Source organism: Dromaius novaehollandiae, chromosome 3 (assembly GCF_036370855.1).
Source record: "Dromaius novaehollandiae isolate bDroNov1 chromosome 3, bDroNov1.hap1, whole genome shotgun sequence".
NCBI classification, from domain to species: domain Eukaryota; kingdom Metazoa; phylum Chordata; class Aves; order Casuariiformes; family Dromaiidae; genus Dromaius; species Dromaius novaehollandiae.
Genome location: NC_088100.1, coordinates 33,229,549 through 33,256,421, shown reverse-complemented (window position 1 = coordinate 33,256,421; position 26,873 = coordinate 33,229,549). Strand labels below are relative to the sequence as shown.

Sequence of the window (26,873 nt, the reverse complement as noted above, 5' to 3'; positions counted from 1 at the left end):
AAGCAGTAAATACTATGTTAGCAAATGTACAGAAACATTAAATTTAGCTACCAGATTCCAGGAACACAATTAAAGAGATGGAAGAATACCAAATAGTCCATCAGAATATCTCCCTGGTGCTGTGTTAGTGTTTGTGCTCCTTTCTAAACTGCTGCAATTAAATTAGCTATTCTTATTGCTGCCTTTATTAAGGTCTGACAGCCACAAACTATTAAGTATTCTCTCTAGGCTTGGCTCTGAATACATACACAAAAGTCCCACTAAAGATAGTATTTTTGACTGAAAAATGCTAAGCACTCTGTAAAGAATGTCAGTTAAACACATTCGTTACCCTTAGTTTCTAGGTTCTGCCCCAATAGCATTTTTAGTGTCTCGACATAGTAATATATAATACCTAGAAGTTACTAGCTTTGAATTCACTCTTCTGAAATGACTCCTGACTTTCAGATGAGAACAAACCATACCTCATTGCTATGTTGCTTAAATACATGTGTTTGCATTATTTGAATGAATTCTCTCTGTAAATACTGTTGTACGGTAAATGAGAAAACAATGGCACGTTCAGTCATTGGAGAGAGATGTTATTTAGATTATTGTCCTGTATCTAAACTGCATCAGCACAAAATGGGCAACTGTAATTTCAGGTCTGGTATGTTTTTGATTTGGATATATCAAACTGTTTATGCTTGCTGCATTCCTCCATATTATTTCATTAATCACTTAACAACCCTTCCCTTTCTTCACTAAACATGCTAACTCTAATTATCTCTCTGCTACACAGATGTTTCCTCATTTAGATGTTCAGTGCATGGTCATGTGTCACCCTCACTTTCCCATGGATTTCAGCCTGTATTACATCACTTTAATGTCCTTAATGTATGTTAGCCCTCTGGGTTAATATGTCCCTTTGAATAACAAATTGATTGCTAGAGAGATATGAATGATAGATATATACAGTCCTCATTATCTGTATTTGTTACACACAGGCAAATGTGAAGGATACATATAAAACACAAATGAAAGAAACAGTTTAAGTCAAGGAGGCTGGTGAGAAAACATAATAGATTTATTTAACCCCCAGTATTCCTGCTGATCAATGATAAATCACTGTATTTGATATGAGATAGTCCACAAGCTGGTGAGAGCATAATTTGGCCTATTAAGGGGTCAATATTTTAAACAGAGAATTAACTAGAATGCAGTAATTTGTAAATACCAATATTGTGCCTCTGTGTTTTCTGCAGCACAAAGATGTAAAAACATAATTCAACTTGTAAACAAGCGTTCAGGTATGATGGTAGGGAATGTTGAAAAATGCACTGGAAACTTCCCTGGTAAGAGAATTCGTAAGAGGTTTTAGATCATGCATTTCACGTGTGTTGTGGCACTCGAAGAACAGCCTTTAGCTTAAATGAAATAAAGACAGGTGATTATAAAAATCTCATATATGACTGATTTTTAAGAAGAAGCTCTCAAGTCATTTTCATCTCTAGAGAAGAAACAAAGTAAAAGCTGGTAGAAAAACAGGAAAACGAGATTCAGAAAAATACCGGCATGCATGGCAGACCGCGGTTTACCGCTACTCGCAACACCGCTCCTGGAGGCGGAAGGGACGGGAGGGGGGTATCGCCTGAGGAACGGACGCAGAGGGCTGGGAACGACGATCGTCGCGGCACAACGAGCAGAAAAGCACACAACTGTCTCGCGCTAATTACAACTTCTTACTTTTGCTGAGCTCGCAAAACCCTCGTCCCTTAAAGAGCACGAAGCAAGCGGGCACCCCGGCCGCCCCCTCCTCCTCTCCTCCCCCCCCCCCCCCCGAGGGGCGCCGACACCACCCGCCTCGGCCGCGCCGCGCCCGGGGAGGCGGCGGGCGGGGCGGGGCGGGGCGGCGGCCCCCGGCCCAGCCCGCGGGGACCCTCCCTCCCACCCACCCACCCTCCCTGCCGCCCGCCCGCCCCCGCGCACACAGCAGAGCCGCCCGGGGAAGCGGCGGCGGAGGAGCGCTCCGGGAGCGCCCCGCTCGGCTCGGCGATGTTCGGGGAGGAGGAGGCGGAGGCGGAAGGGCGGCCGCTCGCGGAGTAGGCGAAGGCGGCGAGGCACCTGCCCCGCGGCTCCCCGCGCCCGGAGGAGGAGGAGGAGGAGGAGGCGCCGCGCTGCGCGGCCGCCCCGCAGCCGCGTCCCCGCGCGGGCCGGGCCGGGCCGGGGGAGGGCGGCGCGGGGCAGCCCCCGCCGCGCCGTCCATGGGGCGGCGGTGAGCGGCGCGGCGCGCAGGCAGCATGAAGTCGCTGCTCTTCAGCCGCTTCCTGCTGCTGCTGCCCTGGGTGCTCGTCGTCATCGTCGTGCTGGACATCGACAGCAGCCGCGCGCCGCTGCCCGCGCTGGCCCCCCGCGGCGGCGGCCGGCCCGCGGCGGCGCGGGCGCCCCCCCAGCGGCGGCGCGAGGCGGCGCTGCCCACCATCTATGCCATCACGCCCACGTACAGCCGCCCGGTGCAGAAGGCCGAGCTCACGCGCCTGGCCAACACCTTCCGGCAGGTGGCGCGCCTCCACTGGATCCTGGTGGAGGACGCGGCGGCGCGCAGCGAGCTGGTGAGCCGCTTCGTGGCGGGCGCCGGGCTGCCCTGCACGCACCTCCACGTCGCCACGCCGCGCAGGTACAAGCGGCCCGGGCTGCCCCGCGCCACCGAGCAGCGCAACGCCGGCCTGGCCTGGCTGCGCCAGCGCCACCAGCACCTGCCGCCGCCCCAGCCCGGCGTGCTCTTCTTCGCCGACGACGACAACACCTACAGCCTGGAGCTCTTCCAGGAGGTGCGTGGCCGGCGGGGGGGCGCGCCCTGCCCTGCCCTGCCCTGCCCTGCCCTGCCCTGCCCTGCCCTCCGCCGCTGCCCGCCCGCCTCGCCTCGCCTCGCCTCGCCTCGCCTCCCCTCCCCGGAGGTTCCCGCCGCCGGGCGCCGGCCGTTGGCGGCGCGCGCGCCGGGCTGTGCCCCGTCCCGACTTCTCGGTGCCCCTCGCCTAAACGCGGGCACGGACGAGTCCAGACTCTTCCTCCTGCCCGGTCCCAGCGCCCCGTGCTTCGCCCAGGCTGCCGGCGCTCCCGGGGGCTGTGTGCCTGCGGCCGCCGCTGCCCTGAATTTACGCTTCCCGGGTTTTCCTTCCCCCTCCCCAACTTCGTAGGACTGTTTTCTCGTGTCCCTGCTGAGCGAGGCAGGTTTGGGGTTTATATAACGGATCCGATGTTTGTGTTAAAGCTGGGATGAAAGGCTTTGATTTTTTGCGGCTGTGTCTCCCTCCCGGTAGGGCGCGATCCCGCGGGGTTTTACTTGCGGCGAATGAATTCACCCGGAACCTGCTCCTCCGCGGGGAGCTGCCCAGTCTCTCTGAAGCCTTTCGTTCTCGAAAGCGGCAGACGGTTTGCTATAACGGCTAAACATCCTCTCAGGAGTCTCCGTTGTAAAGGGACGTGTTTTGTCTTTATTTCAGCTCCTCGGTCAAGTGCTTGCTCCTTTCTAGTGGGACCTGACAAATGCTTGGGAATGAGGTTATCCAGCTTGCTTTCTGATTTCCCACTGGCAAGACAGAGGGTTGTTTAGTAAGTGTATGTAAAACAGCAGAAGAAAGGTCATGTACATCTGTAACTTTTGCAGAAAAAATGAGGGAGGGGAGCAGCAGAGTAGCTGGGCAGGCAGGTAGGGACGGAACAAGAGTTCAGACAGACTGAGATCAGTGTCTTTCATTGGTGCACGCTACTAAGCAACATAATTTTCACCAATGTTCTGTATTTTGCAAATACAACATTTCCTCAAATGCTTTGCAATTTGTAGGTTAAAATGAACATGATATACAGAAATGTGAAGTCCCTAGAGCAAGTTGTTCTAGGAATCCTTATGTTGATTTGTTTTTAGACTTATAGCGCATCAGTTTCTGTTTCAGTATTTTGAAAGGCACACAGTTCCCCTTCAGCGGAGATGCCCTAGTTTCTTTCCAAGTTTGGCATTCAGCATGGAAGCTGCTAATTTGAAGACCTTTGCCTGGAGGCTAAATCTTTTTTATAATTGATTTTCTTAAAATCTCATGGCTGTGCTTAGCCTGTTATAATGCAGAGCAATTGCATACACTGATCTTTGATATGATGGGAGCGTCCATCTCTATTTGGGGATGTAAAACTAGTCTGGCTCATTCCTAGGGAGTCTGTGAGCTGATACAGAAAATACACCTCACTACAATGAATAGTATGGGACAAAAGATATTTGGAGACAAATCTCCAAATTTTAGGAGTACAAATGTTTAGGACAAACTAAAGGAATAGTATTGACAGGCACACCACTTGAATGGCTCACAGCTACTGAAAGGGCAGAGTCAGTTTTATTCTTTTGTTATTTTCCACGCTTTGCTTCTAATTGCGGGGGATGATGAAATAAAAGGATACAAACTACCTTTCTAAAGAGCTAGGCTGTGAATTCAGGAAAGCAGTGATAAATCTTTCTGAAGGGTTAACCTTGAAAATTGCAGGCACAACAGGCAAACTGTGTTTATTTTTGCCAAGAAGAATGCTAACCTTACACGCATAGCTAAGCAGTCCCAAGACTTCTCTTTGACCAGGGTTCAATTGCTAGGAAAGAAGTTTTTAATTTGAATCCTGTGTTCACAGGCAGACAGGCTTGCATGGCTGAGTTCTTCCTGTGAAACGTAATAGTTGAAAAGCTCTATTACTGGGGTGGAGAAAGATTTTTGCTTCCCTTATCTATATATCCCTGTAGTTATATAGAGACAGTGTAACAGTTATATCCCTGTAACTGTTTCCTGATTTTGCCAATGAGCTCTTTGTAAGGCAGGTCTCTGGAACACTAGCAACAATAACATGGTGAATTCCTGTCTGTATCTTGACCTGGCAAAATTAAAAGTAGCTGCTCCCTTTGCAGATGTTGCCAACTTGATGCATCCTTATGATGAGTGACAGAATACATTTGGAGAGAGACAGTAGTCTTGTTCTCAGTCAAAGCATTGCTTGGAATTTTATTTCTTAAAAAAAAAAAAATTCAGTGTTTTCATGGATTCTGACTTGATAGCTCTGAAGTAAATCCCCCTCTGCTCTGAAGTAAATCCCCCTCTCTCCTTTGGGAATTGATTGATTTATGAGGGTAGACCGTGCTTCTCTTCTCCAAGCATGAAGAGAACAAATTCAGAACATGTCACGTGAAGTCTAGTAGCAATTCCTTTCATGAAAGTGGCTCTAGTGATACCTGAGAGGGAATTTTTTTTCTGCATGCTGTTTCTTACCCTACCAGGCGCAATTCTCCAGAGCTGCAGTTGCCTAATCATGATCCCAATGGAGCACTGCTTAACTGTAGACTGCCCAGTCGGAAGAGTAGTATAAATATAGAGCAAGGAGACAGCAGCTCCTGAATTCTGATCCTACTGCTATCGTTTACTGGCTGGGTGACCTTGAACAAGTTACAGTCACAGGCAGGCCAGGAGACATGTAGATTCCAGATTACCGAAAGCAGTGCGCTGGCCCACAGCAATTATGTATGTCTGTCGGCTTTTTAAATAGTAGGTCTATGTTCTTGGTAATGGTTTCCTTCAGAGTTAATGCTGTTGACAACAGTGAGGACTTACTGGGGAGGTGGGTGGGAAGCAATGTTGGTTTTGTGGTTGGTTAGAACCGTAACACCAGCACAACAGAAGTTTTGGCGTTGGGTGTGTGGTTTGCTCATTCATTTAGACAGAAAGCATTACCACAGAGCAGGTGTGCCAGGGAATGTCACATTAGTAAAGGATCATGTTTAAGGCAGCTCCTTTGCTCTGGGTTTCCCTAGTGCCCTCACAGAAGACAGAGCCTTCTTAACAAAGCAAGAACAGCAAAGGCTTTACTGTGAGCAGAGGTATATAAGCCATAAGGACACACTCAAAAAGGAACTTTCTTTGATGTAAGATGCCATGGGACACTTCTGAGAGCTTTTGATTAAGAAATTCTAATCTCTGTCCAAAGTACTTAAAATGTACTTATTCCTATCGTATCATTATCAGATGTACTTGGTATGTAGTGAGCTGCTCCTATTAGAGCTGGGCAAAAGGGAAGTGCTTCATGGAAATTAGGAGCCCCCTGCTCCCAAATTACAGTAGTGTTTTTTCTGGGAAATACCACATTTGTGGTAAATTTGGAACCCTGTGGCACTGTTTATAATTGTTGTTTTCCAAGACACATGCAATTGTAAAATACTTCAGAGTGCTAACTGGAGTCACAGTAATGATGACAAAATATTTCCAGGAGTGGAGGTGTGGCCTTTAAGTTATTCATAACTCTTTGCACTTGAGAGTATATCAGTGCTCAAGTGAAGAATCATACTTTTACTTTAATACTGGTGGTTCTGGATCCAGAAACTAGAAACTGATTTTTTTTTTTCATACTTAGATATTATCTGTCTACCTGGAGATCCATCTCTCCATCAGAAACAACAGTCCCTGTTCTGAAAATGTCTTTAGCAGTTGAACATCAGGCTATGTTCATAATAAAGCCAGTGAGAGGGCTAAAATTCCAAATATGTTATTTGATATGCTTTACAGATGTTTCTACATGAATCATCATAGCTTCTTTCTATATTTTACTTGTCGGCTGTTCCTTTTGGAGTGACACTGTGTCATGGTTTCTGTTGCATTTGTGCTTCATCTTACTCCTGAGTGCAAGTTATTGTAATATTGTGACTGATGCCTAGCAACTACCAATTTTATATTTTTAGACTTCCAGAAAGAAAATCTTGGATAAGGCTGGCATGCCATCTTTGTAGAGAGATCTTAAAAGTGAGATCAGCCTAAGCACTGGAAACTGAAAGTACACATAGTTGAAGTTCCACTTCCCTTAGCACTTCGCATCCTTCGTGTGTTTGTAGGTCTCAGTTACTTTCTCTGCCCTTTCTGTATTTTGAATAGTTGACCAAAGGCCAGCACTTTCTCACATGTTTATGTGTGCAAGTTAGAGGAATCAGTATTGGAAGTTCAGTCTACTGTTGATTACACAGAGACGCTGCTGAAACTTCTGGGGGTGAGGGGTGAGCTGCTTAAGGAGTACAAAGGAATAATGGTCTTTCCATATATAAGAAGGTGAACTTGATATTTTTGGAAGTGCATTGATTTTTAGTTTCCTGTCTATCACCTTTGGTTGCAGTTTGCTCAAATACCTAAACTGAGATGTAGGTGGAATTAAAGTGCTTAAATCTAAAACTGTGATCCATGATCTCCCTCAGTGCTCACCCTAGCCTGTTGGGCATTGGTGTCTAAGATTTTTGTAGCAAGATTTGCTAGGTGCCTAAAGAATGCAAGCCATGGACTGGGTTTCCTTAGAGGAACCCACCATACAGAGCATTTTGAATACAGGTCTGCAACACTGAGTTCAAAGTAAATCTCAGCATTAATTATCATTTCCAAGGAAAAAATTCTTGGTAATGGTGCATACCCTTTATGTAACAGCTTAGTAGTTAGCGCAGTTGCCCACTAAGTTGGAGACCAGAATTCAAACTGCCGTTGGTGACCCTTGCGCAAGAATGCCCTAACTATCATGCTATGGGTGAATCTGGGAAGGGGGTAGGAGGAGAGAAAGTTAACATCCTTCACACCCTCATTTGGAATTGAGGGAGTCTTCAGAGGAAATCCAAGATTCTTGGAGCCACAGAGAAGACAAGAAGGAATATGAATCTGATCAGTAAAGAGGACACTCGGCTGGGGTGCTCTTCCCAGGAGTAGTTTAAACAAAAAATCCCCAATATTTTGAAAATATGCTAATGCGTATGTAGTGGTGTTAATGCATAATGTAGTGGTGTTAATTGCCCAGATCATCCTCAAGTCAGCCAGACTTGAACAAAGATTCACGAAGAGAAGAAAGATCATGTCTTTGCTAGTAGATGTGACCGCCTCATCAAAGGGTAAAGCTGTCTAAATCTGTGGTAATTTTCACAGTGGCACTGTGGAGCACAGGGCAAGTTGCGTGAGTGATCCAGACTGAAAAAATTTCCATAACCCCTTGCCCTTCACTGTCCCAGAAAGTGCGTATGCCGGTTGCTGGTATTCTAATTGCTGTTAATGGAGTTTGTAGCTTGCAAAAATCCTTGTTAGTAAAGATATAACAGTTATTTGCAGGCATTGATAGGCATCTGATGGCCACCCAAGATATCTGTCAGCTGTACACAGACTTCCTACTTTCTAGAGAGCTTTCCATGTGCACACGTTGCTGTTTCATTGTTCTTTGTTCTTTCACTCCAGATGGGATCTAAGTACAACAAGGTGTTTCCTTTCAAATACACTTCTCATTGTGCCTAAAAGCCCATTTTACTGTGCACTTTTTTGCAGGGAACTTGTAAACTCCCCTAACCTTTACGAAGTGTCTGACAAGTGCATATATAACATAGAACAAGCAGCATAGAACAAGCAGGTGTTATGTATTATCAGAGTTAATTTTATCATGAGACAACAGGCTTTTGGTACACATAAATATGCACGCATTTCAGGGTATCGTGTGTTCTTTGTTAATGGCTTGAATTAATTTATTGTCATTTGTATGTGCGAGATGGCACTTCTAAATTGCTACGCTATTCACAGAATCAACACTAACACCAAAAATAGCCCAGCTCATTCACTGTGTAGGGACTTGTGACCTGATACAATGATCAGAGAAACTGGTTGCAAGTTCTTCTGCTGATTTGAATAGCTCCTGGATTAAACCTTAATTGAGAAGTGGCAGTAATACATGATTTGTCAAAAAATCTCAGTAAAATATTTTGAAAGTGAGATCAAAGCTTTGATGAAAAATTCACACTGTTCATGAATTTTGTTCCCCATTTAAATTTGTTTTTAAAGTGATTTTCTTTTCCTTGCAAGGAGATTTTTCAGGTTATATAGGGGTTTTATAGATATGAGCAGTTGGAAATTGAGATTACACTTCAGTTTTCCTATGACCTTTGTAAAATATTTTGAGAGCAACTAAAAAAATACACCCCAGAAGAGGTGAGTATTTATTATGTATTTCAACCTTAAATAGTGAAGGGTTAGTGTTCCTTTGATAGCTTAATATAGGGTATTAAGATTAAGACAGTTATTTAAAAAACTTCTCTATATTTTTAATGGATATATTTATTATAATGATTTTAAAGTAATATAAGTAAATCTGTTTATCTTTCACAAACATGGAGATCTTTTGTCACATCTTCTTGGAGTTGGTTGGAAAATCAGACTGCTGCAAGTCTTAAAAATAAAATTCAGTCGCCTAGACAGTACTAAGTATTAGCTGACTGTCATTGGTTATTTTCCTCATAATAGAAAAGATCCCAATATGAGTTAGCAGTGCATTAAATACCTTTCTAGTTTATAAATGATTTAAGAGTACGTGACAGATCTTAAATGCACACTGACATTCCCCTTGCACACAGACATATAATAGCTGTGCTAAAAAGGTTGGATTAGAAAAGACTGGTAGAGAAACAATGAAATAGCTTTAAAATGAAAAGAAACAGGAAAAAAGAAAGGGATTTGGAGCAGATAAATCAGAATGAGGAACTCTGGATTACAAGGTACCAAGCGTTGTCTGTTTCTGTACTTAAGGCAGCAGCTGTCTGATTTCCACCTGTGAAACTAATACTATTACTGTGATATTAAGAATGGTCAGCAGCTCTTCAGAGGTACGTTGCATGATGCAGGAACACAATCTAGTAGAATAACGAAGTAGGATGAGAAAAAGAATAAGTAGGATAGTCAAAAGGAAACATGAATAATGAATGTTTTGGAAGTCTTCTCATCCCAGCAAAACAGGTTCCTAACTGATTTAGTTAAATTTAGTGCAGTTTCCTCCTGTGGGGAAGCTGTATTGAAATTCGTGCCCGAGGATGTCAATGTTTTTTAGAAGCATTAATCATTGTATCCAATTTATAAAATGTTGCTGGAGAGAAGGAGAGATTAATCTATCCTCCCTATTCAGTATGGCTGGGATAAGAATCAGCAGAGGAAATTTAAAATAGGTATTTAGAAAAAGCTTTCTAATAGTAAGGACGCTGGATCAGATCACCTGTGAGAGTTGCAGAACTTTTATTATTTGTTGTCTTTAAGAATAGATTAGACAAACATCTGTCAGGAATAGTTTAAATGCCCTCTATCAGTCTTGGGAGGGGGTGTGTGTGTCACAGACTAGATGAGTGACTGACATATTTCTTTGATTTGTAGATGCTTTCTACAAGTTTTCCTGTGGACACGTGTGGGCCCTTTATGCTCAAATTTACTGACAACAAGCTTGCTTTTTGTAGTTGTTATCCCCAAAGCCTGATAGTCCCTGAACCACAAAACCACTGGCACAGACTTTCTATGACTCAGTAACTCCTTTGAAGTAATGGGAAGCAGGGGTAGAAGCTCCATTTAGTGCCTAAGAATACGGGCATTGCGTTGTTGCAGCTGAGCTGTCCTGACTTGTAGTGCAGTCACGTAAGTTTTATGGAAGCAGAATTCAGCCTTAAATGACCTGCAAGTCATGCAGGATGCCTGTTTGAAAACTGATAGGAAACCTGGCTCTAGTCATGCTTTAACCCGTAGCTTTTTTCTGTCTCGAGGAGTTGCAATGAAGAAGCTCTAGATTGTATCTTGGTAATAAAGTATTGGAGTTTTGTGTATAAATCTGCTTGAGTCTCACTGTGATGGAGGGGCAAGCCTGGATGATTATCTGTAGACTGACCAGTACAGATTGCAAATTACATAAGGGTTGGAGTGATAGAGAATGGAAGAAGGAAAAAAAGCTTACTGCGTGTGGCAGCCAAATTCACCGAGAACTTTGAATCCTGGATAGAAATACATCAAGATCAGGCTGCAAAAAACACTAGGAGGGCTGTTCAGCCTGGAAGCCTTTTCACTGTAGCAAGTACAACCATATTTCCTTCTCTGTCATTTACCATCATTCTCCTAGGGCTTTTATATTTTCTTACTGCCTTGGCATCTTCCATGTCCATCAGTCCCCATGTCTTATTAAGCAGCTTCTCCTGACTGACTAATGAGATGCTATTTTTAGCAATGCTTTCATGACTCTCTCTTACTGCTCTGCTTCATTTTCTGCATTTTTACTGGTTAGTTTCTTAGTGAGCCTTGTATTACTACTGTATTTATTACTGCATACTCATCACCTCATTTGGATTTCTCTTGTCATTTGTTGCACTTCTCTCCTTCTTTTCCGTGCCCATTCATCCCCAGTTTTGTCTCCTCTACTTTTTTGGCTTATTTTACCCTTTTACAGTGCCCCCCCCACACCTTTTTCCCCCATCTTCCGCTATGCAATACATCACTCTCCTCTGGTGTCCTGACCCCTTTTCAGATAATCACAAAGTAAACGGAGAAAAAAGCATTTCCAGAGGGAGATCTATCCTATCTTAATACAGCTCTCTAAGTCAGGCAGGATGAATCACATCAGTAGGCTGCTATCTCTGTTCATTAACTATAGTCAGTCTAAACAGCTAGCATAGACTAGGTGTCTAGCTTGCAAGAATTAAGTGAGATAAATTGAATTCATGTAAACTACTAGAACTTAATATGTTGAATATTAAGATAATGTGCTACTGCACATTAAAGTGACAGGCTGAGGAGTAATTTAGGAAGCTGTTGATGTAATTTGTAGGATTTGGGAAGTTGCTGAACCCACAGCAACAAAGCTATTTACAATTAATATGTTAATATCTGGTAGCTTCACTGACTTAACTCACAGACACTGAGATGGGTCCAAGACTAAAAGAACTAAATCTTCTTGGGTCATTTCATACTGGTTTCATAAGGTCAGTGGGATACTCTTGTTTGACAAGATTTTCGTATGCATCTAAAGCACAGAAAGTATGACTGTAAATCAGTATAATTATGCTAGTATAAATGCTGTGGCACCATTCACCTAATTCAGAAGTGTTGTGTGATCTGACAAATGTCAAAATATAACTACTGACATGATTATTAGGAGAAGAAGCAGGGTAGGGGCTTACCATGCATTAGCTACTCTGCTGTGGTTACAAGTGTGGGTGTTCTGATCTTGTGGCTATTTTATGTTTACCATGGGGAAGTACATGGGTGCAGGCAGTTGGCATTGAGTAAATAGTATGCTGTAAATCCGTACACTAATAATTTGTTCATGTAGCTGTATCCTCCAGAAGATTTTTTTGGGGGAGGAGGAAGTGCATGATTTTCCTGTGTGTACATATACATATGTGGATTTAAAATATTTATTTTAAGCTTTCCCTATGTTAAGTTCTCTTTAAAAAAATGTGCTGATGTTTTAGGTGTGAAATGTAGACCAGAGTTTTCTGGTAGATCTGGGAATCTAGATGATACATATGATAAATCTTTAACTTTGACAGGAAGAGAGGGAAGAGTTTAATATTAAAAACAAGGTTTCTTTTACTTGAACATCTATTAGTATGGGAGTGCTATTAGGAAAAACAAGCAAAATTTTACATATTTGTAAGATGAGTGTTTGGAAGAGGAAAGGGATAACCTTTCCATAAGGGATAGGCCTCAACTATGCTAGAAAGCAAACTTCTTAAAAAAACAGATCAAATTAAAGCCATGTTACACTGAAATAGTTCAGGTTAATACTTGCTTAAATAGGATTGTATTTAAGCACACTAGTTAAAACAATAGAATTTAAATTAGTTAAGTTGCATAGGTGAGGTTGCAGCATTCATGATGTTAGTGCTGGGCTCATGTTCTTAGTTCTTGTGCCAGAATATCCATGACTTTCCAGTGGGGAGTCGCACATCAGGGTTCTTGTCATGTTGCCATCAGTATGTCCTGTTTACCAGAGAAAGTGATTTTCTCACCAGTGAACTTGAATTCATTGAATCCCAGTCATACTTTTTGCTAGAAAGTAATTTTCTAATAACTATAGATTCCTCTAGGTTAGATGAGGACTGCATTTCCGGAATTTATATTTAGTTACATTTAAAGCATTGGGAAAAACTCCCACACTGATACTGAACTAACAGAAGCATGCTGGCCAGCCTGGGTTTTTTTTCTTCATTTCCAGAAACATTTACATTATACCTAGAAAAGATCTGAAAAGCTTTTTTTTTTTTTTTTTTTTTTTTTTTTTTTAAAAAAAAAAGGGCAGTCCTTTTTTTAATGAGCCTTTAATAGATCTAAGCTTCATCTTTTGGATAAATCTGGTATGTTGCTGAAAGGGAACGGGTCGTGTGTCGAAATTTCTTGTACTCAGTGTATTTGCTACCAGTCTCAAACTAATTCTACATGTCTTAATGAAATGCATATTTCTTAATCATTATTAGCATGCTTTTTCTCACTGGATGTCTACAATATATAAACAACTTATAGAAATAAACCTATTGAAAGAATGCTATATTCTTGCAGAGAAGAAAGATCTATTATAGATACACCTGTAAATACCCAAAATGAACAAGAAAGGAAACAAATACTATTTTTTCATAGCTTTAAAAATTTTTATTATAAAAAATAATAGGATATTTTCAGTAGGACTGAAGTGTCTGCCGGCTAGAGAGCTGGACACTTCACAGAAAGTGAGTGAGTATGCTCAACTTTCAAATTCTTATTTTATCAGGCTGAAATCTGCAAGGTATAATTGCTTTTCAACACCTAGTATTAACCACTAATGTCAAGGCTTTCTATTGACAATTAAAAAACAAACAAGCAAACAAAAAAGCAACCCAGCCTACTAGGAAAACTTCTGTAAAATCACGCTATGCCTGCCTCTTGCAGATGCGTACAACCCGCAAAGTATCAGTGTGGCCCGTGGGACTTGTGGGAGGACGACGGTACGAGCGCCCTATTGTGGAAAACGGCAAAGTTGTTGGCTGGTATACTGGCTGGAGAGCTGACAGGCCATTTGCTATTGACATGGCAGGTAAGTACAAAGTTGCATGATATATGAATGTGTTTCTCATAATACATATCTTTTACACCTTTTATGAGCAGGACAGAAACATGTTTCAATGTGAACAGCTTATAAAGCTTTTAAAGTGCAGCCATTCTATATAGCCCTTTTAGCATTAAATATCCTGGAAGTCTTAGCTAGCACACTTGATCTAATTAAGTTACTCCTTGGTGAGAGCCAAAGATGCTTTCACTTGTTTTAATTTTATGTGACAACTTGTCTTTTATGTTGTATGAATTGTTTTTCTGAAACAAGTTAATTGTAAATTAATTCATCTAATTAGTTTTTTCAAGAAGTCCCTGCCTTTCATTGTCACCAGTCTACACTAGACAGTATAAATGAAGTCCCTTCTTAGACCTCATGTTGTAAAATGCTACTTATGGAAGGATTCATTTTTGTTTGGTTATTTGGAATGACAGTGATAACTATAGATCGATATAGTTTGAAACAGTGGGCTTAAGACAAAAAAAAGTCACTGACAACTATAGCCTAGTAGATGAAGGCAGAAAAGTTTCAAAGTTGATCTAATCAATCTTCTTCTGTGAAGTTAGCATACCACATAGCTCTGTCTTACTGTCAATCCATGCTTAGACAATCATTTGAATTTATTCACAACTGCCAAGTGAATAACCAATGTACAGAATTCTGATTTTTCACATAGCAGCAGCTTGTTTCCCAGAATATGATATTTGTGCTTAAGCGTATTCTGTATTTGGGAAGAGGAAGGAGAAGGAAAAGGAGCGATATGAGGACAAGAAACAGAAAATAGCCAGCCATTTTCTTTCTTCTTGAAACACTTATATTTTAGGAGTGGGGAAAGTAAAATGCTTTTTCATCTCAAAAAAATGTTTTTAACAGATTGAAATGTTTGATGAAAAATATGTACAGTTATTTGGTTAAAAATAGTAATAGGAGGACTAATAGTAGTGTCTTACAGACAGAAATATGAACAACTGATTTTTTCTGCACTGTAGAAGGATTTCAAGTCAATGGTATCACCTGGCGTGAAAATATTTGAGTGTCTCTGTAGTGACATTCCTCCAGAGATCAATATCTCAATCCTTAAATGAGTGCAGCCTGTTGAGAGGACTGCTGCTGCACACTTCAAGAACAGTCTCTGCCTGTAGGTTTACAAATGCATACTGATATTATGCTGTGGGTATTATAAGGATGATAGTATTGTCCATAATTCATTAGCAACATACAAAAAGCAGTTATACAGCATTAGCCCAGGAACTCAAATCTAGCACGAGTGGGGAAAGTCCTGTTGATTTCATTGCAATCAGCTCAAAGACCCTATGTGGTCAACTTCCCTAGAATCACTTTTGAAATGTACTCACACATTTGATCAGTTAAGTAAACACTGGTTGTTTCTTTTGAGGAGTTTGTGGCTGATAACTGTTATTCTGCTATGGTAAATTATGTTCAGAAAAAATAGCTGTTTCCTGTGTTGCTTCTTCTCTGGCAAACAGGCCATATGAGTTAGTTTATGTTCTTTAAGTTCCACTTCAGTTTTAACTGTGGGCGGTTTCTAGAGTTTGGCACAGAATTCCTTACCATTTTGGGAGGGGGAAGAGGGAAATTAGGTATTGCAAGCAAAAAGTGACATTGATTCTGAGGAGGAAAAGGATGGGAAAGAAGAGTGGAACAAGACTGTTAACAAGGGGGAGAGCATTTAGAGGCTAGAGAACAAGGAGGTATGAGAGAAGAGAATATGAGGCAAAGGAGAAAAGGCACAGGTACTCAGAGGCTAGACAAATGTGCATTCAGGAGAAAGGGGCTCCCCATAGCATAAGTAGAAAATAAAAGCCTAGGATAGAGAAGAGAGGAAAAAAATAAACAAAAAACCCCCCAAAGAGTGAATCATAATTTTTCTCCATGCTGCCCAATATGGGTGAAGGCAACCATGGTATTAGAGCAAGGGAGGGGAAAGAGTGGAGCCGCTGTTTTTGCTTTCTTACCTCCTGAGAACCTATTTGACTCATTCACTGATGTCTGTGGTACAATAAACACCCCTCTTTTCATAGTTAGATGTGATCCTCTTGCTAAAGGGGCTGCCAAGGCTGTAGTTCTAAGTTTTTAGTACCGGCTCCAGAAAACAGGACCCAGTATCTGCAATATGTTCTGTTGCCTCTTATCTCTTATCCTCTATAGCCTCTTTAGTTTCATAAAACTCAGAGCTTAAGCAGAGAGACAGAGCAGCCTGACCTCACAAATAAAATGATTCTCCCACTTCTAGAGTAAATCTGCCCTTGTTTTCAGTATGATGCTAAAAGGTATTTATTGTTAGCTGATATCAACCTGTCCTTATTACTTTGGAAACATGTATTACCTAATACTGTTGACGGAAGTTTTTTGTATTTCTTGATGAAGTCATCATTTAGCTATATTCTGCAATAAATATTATTGGTACTATTAATACTGCTTTTAGTAGACTATGATAATAAATATTTTATTAAACAGAGCTAAGCAAAATCCTATACCCACTGTACAAAAATTATAGAAAATGGGCTCTTGTATACTGCAAAATCAAATTCAATAGGAAAGACAACCATGCTTCAGATACAGACAAACATTTCTCAGAGGGTGGAATGGGAAACAAGTTGTCTTTCCAAAAGTGCAGTCCTAAGACTTACAAGTATTACAGAATCTTGGTTAAACGTGAACTGAGGGAAACTAGTTTTTGAGGGGGGGAAAAAAAAAAGTTGAGGTTATATTAATGATAAGAACATAGGAAGTATGCTCTGATCTCATCTTAATCTGAACAAAATATACCACAAGCCAGACTTCCTTTAAGTTTATTTGATTAGTATTTCTGTCTGATTGAACAGAATTTGATTCTGTGATTGCTATGAAGCATTTCCATTCCTTGGTGGTTCTAGCTGTGCTAAAGCATTTTTTCTAGTAGGTTGGCGTGGAAATACTGCAACAGGCCCCATCTCGGTCCCTTTGTCAGGGGAGTGCCACAGTAAAAAGGAAGTGAAGCTAGAATTTCTAGCAGTTTGCCTTGATGTAGAACTACCTAAGAAAGTTTCAGAACACCACTCCTTATTTCACTTGCTTGTCTACTGTCAAAAGCCTTTCAACAGTGAAAGAAAACATAGTAGTTAGAGTGTTAGCATGGTGATACTTGTAACACTTACCACACTGAAGAAATGAATGATATATTGAATGGCAGTATGGAGAAGAATAATTGTTTACACTGCCAAAAATAATCCATTCATTTAGACTGGCTAAAAAATAGTATTTAAACAGCTGTTGCTTAAAATTACTTTTGGCTAGAAATACATTATTTCTGTATACCTCCAGATAATATTTGAAGTGTTAACTTGCCTGTGTGTGTCCTAAAGTCAAGCTCCACAAATACTTAAATTACCTACAAGGCACAAAGTTGAATTTTATCCCTGGACATATTCTGGACCTGGAAAGCCTGATGCAAATATGAACTCCATTCTGTCACTACACTTCAATATCTAAAAGAATACAGGCCATGATGAGATACGTTGAGGCTTTTATGCAAATTAAATAATCACAGTGGAGCTTTGCAAAAAGAGGTTTAAACTGTATTTTCAGATTACTAGTAGCCATGTGGGCTTCTGAAATAAGTGCATTGTGGTGTTTATTGTAGACGTGATTTAAAATACAGAATATGCTATATAAGGGATGCTGCTATTGATGTACTTTTGGCTTGTTCCCAGTGTTGGTGTTTTAGACCAGCTATGAGAAGATGTTGGATCATGATTCTTCTAATGCCAAGATTGCTCAAGGAAAACAGATTGGTGCTTTAGAGTATATATATATTAGCATTCCAGGAGCTGCTTCAGGTTTAGAGATTGATCTACACCTGTCTGTATACCATGGGAATCACCAGGCAAGCAGATCTGGACTTCTGGTCCAGAGTTCATCCACTGTGCCCTAAGTCTCTCTTGGGGCCTGAGCAACCAGCTTTTTTGGATTTTGCCATAATCTGAGATCTTCAGTACATGTCATGTTTCCTATCATTCTGCTAAAAAGGCTAGACTATTAATGAGCAGTGGACACTACAAAGCATGACATCTTTTGTTGTGCTTTTGCTTGAAAAAGCACAGCTGAAAGTCAGGAGTACAAACAAACAAAAAATCTTAAGGCAGCTGCTATGGTAGCTATAGCACCCGTCCATGAAAACGCAGCAATCAGTGCCCCTGAAAGGCTGATAAATATTTTAAAAGTTGTAGAGTTCAAGGTAGAGAGCCTCTTTCATAGTAATTTAACTGTCAGCAGATTCCTCTTTTCTAAACTACAAAAACTCCTGTTCTCAACCTTTACCTTAGTGCAACCAAAACAGTGTGGCACAGGGAGAAGATATTTGAAGGAAGCAGACCCCAAGCTATGGGATGTTAAACAAGTTAAAGGTAGCACGTTAAATGGCATTGAAACCACTATATCAGTACCAACATCAACACTAAGCATTAGCATTTATACACTCAGGAAATGATAAATGTTCTCTTTTGATTTCTATTATGCCTTCAGCTATTATCCTATCTGAACCATTTGGGAGGGAAATGCATTAATCACAGCAACAAAAATCTTCAAAGACTGTCTCAGTTTCCTAACTGAATGAAGAAAAACAGTGCTACTTTTTAAAGAGAAGCCACTGATCTAACACAAATCACTGTGTGAATTAACAGAAGCAGCTCCGCTAGAAAGAAACACAGATCTACAGGCATACCTCATTTTATTGTGCTTTGCTTTACTGCACTTTGCAGATATTGCGGTCTTTACAAATTGCAGATTTGTGGCAACCTTGCATTGAGCAAGCCTGTCAGTGCCATTTTTCCAACAGCATGCACTCACTTCGTGTCTCTGTGTCACATTTTGGTAATTCTCACAATGTTTCAAGCTTTTTCATTGTTATTATACAGTATCTGTTATGGTGATCACTGATCTTCAATGTTACTATTGTAATTGTTTTGGGGTGCCATGAACTGTGCCCATACAAGATGGTGAACTTAATTGATAAATGTTGTGTGCCTTCTGACTGCTCTACTGACCAGCCGTTCTCCTGTCTCTCTCCCTCTCCTCGGGCCTCCCTATTCCCTGAGACACAACAATATTGAAATTAGGCCAATTAATAACACTACAATGGCCTCTAAGTGTTCAAGTGAAAGGAAGAGTCGCACGTCTCTCACTTTAAATCAAAAGCTAGAAATGATTAAACTTAGTGAGGAAGGCATGGCAAAAGCTGAGATAGGCCAAAAGCTAGGCCTCATGCACCAAACAGTTAGCCAAGCTGTGAATGCAAAGGAAAAGTTCTTGAAGGAAATTAAAAGCGCTACTCTAGTGAACACAGGAATGATAACAAAGCCTCATTGCTGATAAGGAGAAAGTTTTAGTGGTCTGGATAGAAGATCAAACCAGCCACAACATTCCCTTAAGCCAAAGCCTAATCCAGTGCAAGGCCCTAACTCTCTTCAGTTCTATGAAGGCTGAGAGAGGTGAGGAAGCTGTAGGAGAAAAGTCTGAAGCTAGCAGAGGTTGGTTGGTTCATGAGGTTTAAGGAAAGAAGCTATCTATCTCCATAACAGAGAAGTGCAAGCTGAAGCAGCAAGTGCTCATGTAGAAGCTGCAGCAAGTTATCCAGAAGATCTAGCTAAGATAGATAGATAATTGATGAAGGTGGCTACACTAAACAGCAGATTTTCAATGGAGACAAAACAGCCTTATATATGGAAGAAGATGCCATCTAGGACTTTCATAGCTAGGGAGGAGAAGTCAAAGCCCAGCTTCAAAGGACAGGCTGACTCTCTTGTTAGGGGCTAAGGCAGCTGGTGACTTCAAGTTGAAGCCAATGCTCGTTTACCATTCTGAAAATCCTAGGGCCCTTAAGAATTATGCTAAATCTACTCTGCCTGTGCTTCATAAATGGAATGACCAAGCCTGGATGACAGCACATCTGTTTGCAACATGGTTTACTGACTATTTTAAGCCCACTGTTGAGATCTACTGCTCAGAAAAAAAGATTCCTTTCAAAATATTATCGCTCATTGACAATGCACCTGGTCACCCAAGAGCTCTGATGGAGATGTACAATGACGTTAATGTTGTTTTCATGCCTGCTAACACAACATCCATTCTGCAGGCCATGGATCAAGGCGTAATTTCGACTTTCAAGTCTTATTATTTAAGAAATACATTTCATAAGGCTATAGCTGCCACAGACAATGATTCCTCTGATGGATCTGGGCAAAGTAAATTCAAAACCTTCTGGAAAGGATTCACTATTCCAGATGCCATTAAGAACATTCGGGATTCACGGGAGGAGGTCAAAATATCAACATTAACAGGAGTCTGGAAGAAGTTGATTCCAACCCTCATGGATGACTTTGAGGGGTTCAAGACTTCAGTGGAGGAGGTAACTGCAGATGTGGTGGAAATAGCAAGAGAACTAGAATTAGAAATGGTGCCTGAAGATGTGACTGAATTGCTGCAATCTCATGATAAAACTTTAACGGATGAGGAGTTGCTTCTTACGGATGAGCAAAGAAAGTGGTTTCTTGAGATGGAATCTACTCCTGGTGAAGATGCTGTGAACGTTGTTGAAGTGACAAGAGAGGATTTAGAATGTTACATAAACACAGTTGATAAAACAGCGGCAGGGTTTGAGAGGATCGACTCCAATTTTGAAAGAAGTTCTATTGTGGGTGAAATGCTATCAAACAGCATCATGTGCTACAGAGAAATCCTTTGTGAAAGGAAGGGTCAATCAAAGCGGCAGACTTCATTGTTGTCTTATTTTAGGAAATTACCACAGACACCCCAACCTTCAGCAACCACGACCCTGATCAGTCAGCAGCCATCAACATTGAGGCAAGACCCTCCATCAGCAAAAAGTACGACTTGCTGAAGACTCAGATGATGGTTAGCATTTTTTAGCACTAAAGTATTTTTTAATTAGGGTATGTACATTTTTTTTTTAGACATAATGCTATTGCACACTTAATAGACTACAGTATACTGTAAACATAACTTGGGAAACCAAAATATTTGTGGAACTTGCTTTATTGTGATATTCACTTTATTGTGGTGGTCTGTAACCAAACCCGCAATATCTCCAATGTATGCTTGTAATCCTTGCCATGTCTTCCAAATATCTTGTCCTCCAATGGATTCATTCTTATCCAGGTGGCCCCTCAGCCAATTAGATTTACAGCCTTGGCATTTAACACAAACAGCCCTTCACATGCTGGCTGTGAAATTGTCCTGTGGTGTTTCAGGTGATTTTAAGCTCAGTGTGACCTTGCAGCAATAATTACCAAGGAAAAGACCCACAGCACTCTGCTTATGCTATTTTGGAGTCAGTAATTCCTTGTAATCTCTGGTCAGGGATAATGTTCAAAATATCAATGGCTTTTCATCTATAACCAAGGGAGGTAAGTAGTGCCCGTATGGTCTAAACCCGAGCCATCTCATCTTTTTGATGGCAAGATGATCTTTCTGTGATACAGTCAGCAGAAAGCTGGCACTAGAAAATGGTTTTTACTCAAGTCCATTAGATGTCTATCCACATAAATCTAAGATGTCCGAAATGTCAAATCAAAGCAGCTGTAAAGCAGAACTGAAGAAGAAGAGCCAGGAGTTTATTTCATCTTTCAAGTTGCTGCTTATTGGATTCTTTTAAGATATACAAAGACTACATCATCATTGATCCAGGAAACAAATGGCAGGCCACAGGCCAGTCAGCACACAGCCTATGATCTCACCACATATAATACTTGGTTTAATAATTATTTGACTTTATTTTTCAGTCCAAGTGCCTGAAAATACAGGCGGTATTTTGATAGCATCCCAAAACAGTGGTTTGTAAACAGTATGGTATAGTAATAGTACCAAGGGTGCATATTACCTGGAGGGGGCATAGCACATGAAAGTCTGTTTTAGGAGAAATCCATCCCCAGAACTGCATCCAAGTTTCTCAACAGAGCAGCTATTTTTTTGCAAGAGAGCCTAGAAAAAATTAACATGTAGTGTGCGCTACTGGGGACCAGGGAACCAAGTTACTCGGGACGTAGATGCACAGTACAAAATTGTTGACTCCTTTCTGTCTAGGATGGGTTCCTTCTCCACTCTAAAAAGCAGGAGACTACAGCTTAGAAGGAAAGTAGTTTCTTCAGATGTTTTCCCTGATAACAATGCTGAGATCAGACCAAAGTACATCTAATTTTGGTGTTTACTTCATTTTCTTCTTTAAATACCCCCAGCTTAAATCTTAAAAATGAAATCTTTAAATCTTAACTCTTTCTTAAAAGAAACAGTGTAACAGATCAGGGCTCCAACCATGCTTTTCTTCCCTGAAGCATCAACCACATTAAAACCCTGTTGTATTAAAAACTTAAATCCATGTGTTCTAATGTGTTATAATTTAGAAAAATCTAACTGAAAATCCTGAACAGCACCAATGAACAAACTGTCCTGGTGCAAAGTCTACAGTCATCTTTCAAGGTTGCAGAAAGCTGGCTGTATGCACTGTAGCCAGCCCTTGCTGAGGGAGTTTAAACTCAACATCTCAGCTCTTCACAAATGATTACACATGGCTACAAATAGCACAGGGTGGGAACCCACCTTACATCTCCTTGCAGCAAGGCCACAAAATACATGAAGCAATACAGGTCTGTGGCCTGCTGAAGACAAACACCTGCCCAGGAAGAGGAGGAGTCCAAACTGCTGCTGTTCTCCCCTTTACCACTTATCTAAACTCAGCAGCAAGACCAGAGAAAGGCTTGATCTGAGCACAGCTGTTAGCAGATGCAAAGTCAGGGGAGCTGGAGCTGCAGGCTTAACCATGCAGCCCAAGGAGAGTCTACAGCCAAAGTCTCCCATCTCCTGGAAGCCTTTTATCCACTAGAGTACTCTGCAAGAAGTGGATAAGCGCTTTCTGTCATCTTAAAACACCTCATTCTTCTTTGGCTTAGGCAGGGTATAGTGTGGACACAGAATTAAACATGTTTTCTGCAGCTGCGTCCCTCAGGGAACAGGGACCTCAAGTTTCCATCCAAACCCTATCCTTACATCTGCAGTATCCTTTATTCTTTAAGTTAAAAAAAACCCAAAAAACAAAAACCACTTTCTGGAGTCCTACAATGCTCTGCTACAGGCAAAAGCTTGGTAATTTTAAGACAAAGGTGGTTTCAACTTGCTTTCTTTATAGGTGATGTGTTAGTTAAATTTTCCTCTTTAAAAGGTTCCTATAAAAGCCTGCAGCTACTTTCAAGGAAAATACTGTAGCAAGACTGTTCTAATAGAAAAGAGGAACTGATTTATATGCAATTAGAGAAAGTTACATTCCTTTTTTATGAGAAAATGTTAATACTAGCTTTAGAATTAAATTAACAAATAGCATTTTAAGTGAAATAGATATCAAAACTGTTACTACTACTGTGATACAATGACAACTGGAACCATTCTGAATTGACTACAGGATTTCACTGGTAGAACTGGCTATGAGGGAGTTAGATGCGATTTTTCTTTACAAGTATGTCAGTATAGTTTTGGGTAACTTAAGTATAAATGCCAGTGAATCTTACTGAATGACAACTGCAAAGTTCTGTAAACAGTGGCAAACTGCAGATGCATGATAGTTGTTTCAGTGAGAGTGAATTTGTGCAAACTAGTGGATTTCTCAGTTTGTTACCTCCCTGTGATAGACCTAAAGTGTGTTACTAGGGGAATGCACTGTGAATAAAGTCACATGCGCTGAAGCAGTTCTTTGAGTAGTTCTGCACATCCACAGATGAGCTACAGCCCATCTTGCAGACTACATTTTGTGGATCATTTTCAAAAGTCTACAAGAACTACATACAAGACAAAAGGTTAATTTGACTTGCCTTTCAGTAATAATAATGTTAAAACACTCCAAAGGCTAACCAACCACAGTAGTTATGATTAACTATTATTTTATTCCATTTTTCTTTTTAACTCCCACCTAGATTACCTAGAAGTGTTTCTAGTGTGAGCTTCATACATTTTATTTTAGCTCAAATTCAGTTTTATTTCTTAATTAGAAGTGTAAAGGGAAGATACACTCTGAGATCTTAGCAATACCTGACTTTTCAGGCAAAACAGGAAAATGACTAAATCAGGTAGGAGAAGTTACAGTGCAAATCCAAAAGAAAAAAGAAATCTTATTGCATCTTCACGGCAAAACACAAAACAATGTAGTATTTACAACCTCACCAAATATTGTTTATCCATGTAAAGACTGAATTTACATGTTTTTAAAAGGAACGTGGAGATTTCTAGGATTAAGTATAAACTGCATGAAAATGTAAAACCTTAAGGTTTTTCTTAATCCTTTTTTTATTCAAGGATTTGCTGTGAGTCTTCAAGTGATTTTGTCACATCCAAAAGCTGTATTCAAGCGGCGTGGTTCTCAACCAGGAATGCAAGAATCTGATTTTCTAAAACAGATAACAACAGTGGAGGAACTGGAACCAAAAGCAAACAACTGCACAAAGGTACTAATTTCCACAGTTACTAAAAAGCTTTTATATTGTCTTTGTAGATTACCTAGTGCTGTACTAACAGAGATGTTCTTTTACAGGTTCTTGTATGGCACACACGAACAGAAAAAGTAAATCTAGCTAATGAGCCAAAATATCATCTGGACACAGTCAATATTGAGGTATGAGCTGGAGATACAGTTATACAGGAAATAAGCGTACAATGGATATGTCAGAAGATGGGAGAATTCAGTCAGTTAAAATAGCATACTCCTGTATGAGATCTTTTATTAGTTGTCTGACGGACTTCTGTGGAAACAAAAAAAGTTGTCATATACCCTAATAAGCAAATGAAATGGGTGTGCTTTGTTCTAATTTATTTGCATGCATTTTTGAACTTGGTCTTAAACAGACACTTACCTTTGTTTTAAGACTGTTTCCACATAGTAAAGACAATCAAGAGACAAACATGACTGCAATGGAATATTTTCAAAATCATTATTTATGTATATAGTTTTTGTATTTATCCAACCTAATGGTGTAATTATAAATTGATTTTAAATCACAAACTGTTGACCACCAAAATATTTGTGTAAATGGATCCTCCAAATTGAGTATGTTTTCCTTCATTAAAACAGACTTCTTGAAGAAAAAGCGATCAGACAGGTCATACAATCATGAAATAAAAAAAAATCCACAATCGTTTATGGATTTATCCTTTTAATATAGGGAAATAACATTTTATTATTACGAGGCACCATAAAATGTAAACACAATCACTGTCATAAACCTGGATATCTCTGCAAGGAAAAATATATCTGTTCACACTGAGTTATGTTGTATACATATTGTGCCACTAGTCCCCAGCATTAACACTGTGTACATGCCTCATAAGCCAGATTGGATATCTTATCACAGGAAACTCCAATGGATCAAATGGTCTTTTTTTAAAAGAATAAACTATTAATTTGTAGAACTACAGTAACATCCAGGTTTATCTTTCTTTCAATAATCATGTTCCCTGTTATGCACACCATAATAACATCACAGTGAAATGTATGATGAAACAAAATTTGTCTGATACACTAGAAAACATTGCGCAGTGATACATTTACATTCTATTTATATATGATTAAACATTTGTTCATACAGTACCTCCTACAGGATTACTGGGTAATTTGGAGGGGAGCAGGGTTTATATTTTTAGATATTACTAACATGATAGCTACATCCCTTATATGCAAACATTTGATCTACAATTTTGAGGGAAAAATCAATATATGATTAAGCAGCTTCTTAAATATATGGTCTATGAAATCATGTGCATTGTAGTATGAAAAAGTTGCCAATGATATATAAATGTATTCTTGATCTGCTTTTCACTACATCAAATTTAAATCAATATAGACCACAACACGGTCAGTCAGTTATATTCTTAATCTGAACAGCTGGGGGAAAAGAAAAAGTATGTACATGGAGAGAACAGGGAAAGTAAATGCATTTGAACAGGAATGTTAGGTGGCTGTTCTGGATGAAACTTCTATTGCAATGTTCATTTCCACAGTTGTGTGCTGAGAGTCTGGCCAGAGGAGCTTCCAGTCCATCCTGCCACTGTGCTGGGGGGCTGGCCAAAGCCCATCACGTTGCTGGAACTGCTGAGGGTCATTCCAGCCATTTGCTGATTCATCTGTGAAGCATACACACACACTTCTAGTTAGCACTGATGTTGGAAAAAAACACTATTAGCTGCAAAGCAGCAATGCTTTCTAAATTAGCAACCAAGTTAAAATATGTTTTCCTAAAATTATTTTGGATTAAACAAAAATATTTTCTCAAAATAAGTTTCTAAATATTTTCCAAGACGCCAGCTTTTCTGGAACCATTTTTAAGTGATCACCATTATACACATCAGTTGCCTAGCTGCAGCAAGGCGTTTGAAAGATATGACAAGTCTGTACAAACATTTTACTAGTGAATTTACAAAAGATGTGACAAAAGGATGTGTCTGATGTTTCTCAGATAGTAAGACCTTTCAAGTTTCAAACCTGCCCAACAACATTTTGGCAATCACAAAAAAACAAAACAAAAAAACCCCCCAAAAATACCCCACAACCAAGGCAGGCTATATAGTCTTGTCTACATTTTCAATTCCAGGTATTCTTTGTTCCAGCAATATTTCTTTGGAGATCTCAAAATCTTTATCTAAGCTTAATAAATTGTCCATTTGATCATCAAAGAACAATACATTTTTAAACTTCAGTATTATCTAAAACTAAGCATTTTTGCTAAAGACTAAAATGTACTCAAGATACCATATTTCTTTAAAACAGAAGTGAAATAATTCATGTTAAATTAAAAAAATACATCTAGTTAAAAGATGAAGAAATTGAAGAGCTCAAAATTCAGATTATTCCTTTCAGGGAGGATGCCAAAATACTTCTACTGTCTCCAAATACTAACCATTCATTATAATTTTCAGTGTTCTAT

General features: G+C 40.2%; 2 protein-coding genes across 3 annotated transcripts in view; one reads left to right on the top strand and one right to left on the bottom strand.

Annotated features, from left to right (window-relative positions):
- The first annotated feature begins 1,995 nt into the window (after nt 1-1,995).
- On the top strand, nt 1,996-25,367 carry B3GAT2 (beta-1,3-glucuronyltransferase 2). Its single transcript, XM_026095920.2, has 4 exons — nt 1,996-2,810; nt 13,737-13,881; nt 24,253-24,401; nt 24,488-25,367. Exons 1-4 carry the CDS (start codon nt 2,280-2,282, stop codon nt 24,572-24,574), a joined length of 912 nt encoding a protein of 303 aa, XP_025951705.2. The 5' UTR covers nt 1,996-2,279; the 3' UTR covers nt 24,575-25,367.
- Nucleotides 25,090-26,873, bottom strand: part of SMAP1 (small ArfGAP 1) — a 97,522-nt gene continuing 95,738 nt past the window's right edge. For both annotated transcript variants that reach the window (XM_026095886.2, XM_064508647.1), the window contains one exon: nt 25,090-26,073. In XM_026095886.2, the coding sequence (XP_025951671.1) occupies nt 25,939-26,073 (135 nt within the window). In that variant the 3' untranslated portion in view covers nt 25,090-25,938. The remainder of the gene's footprint in view (nt 26,074-26,873) is intronic.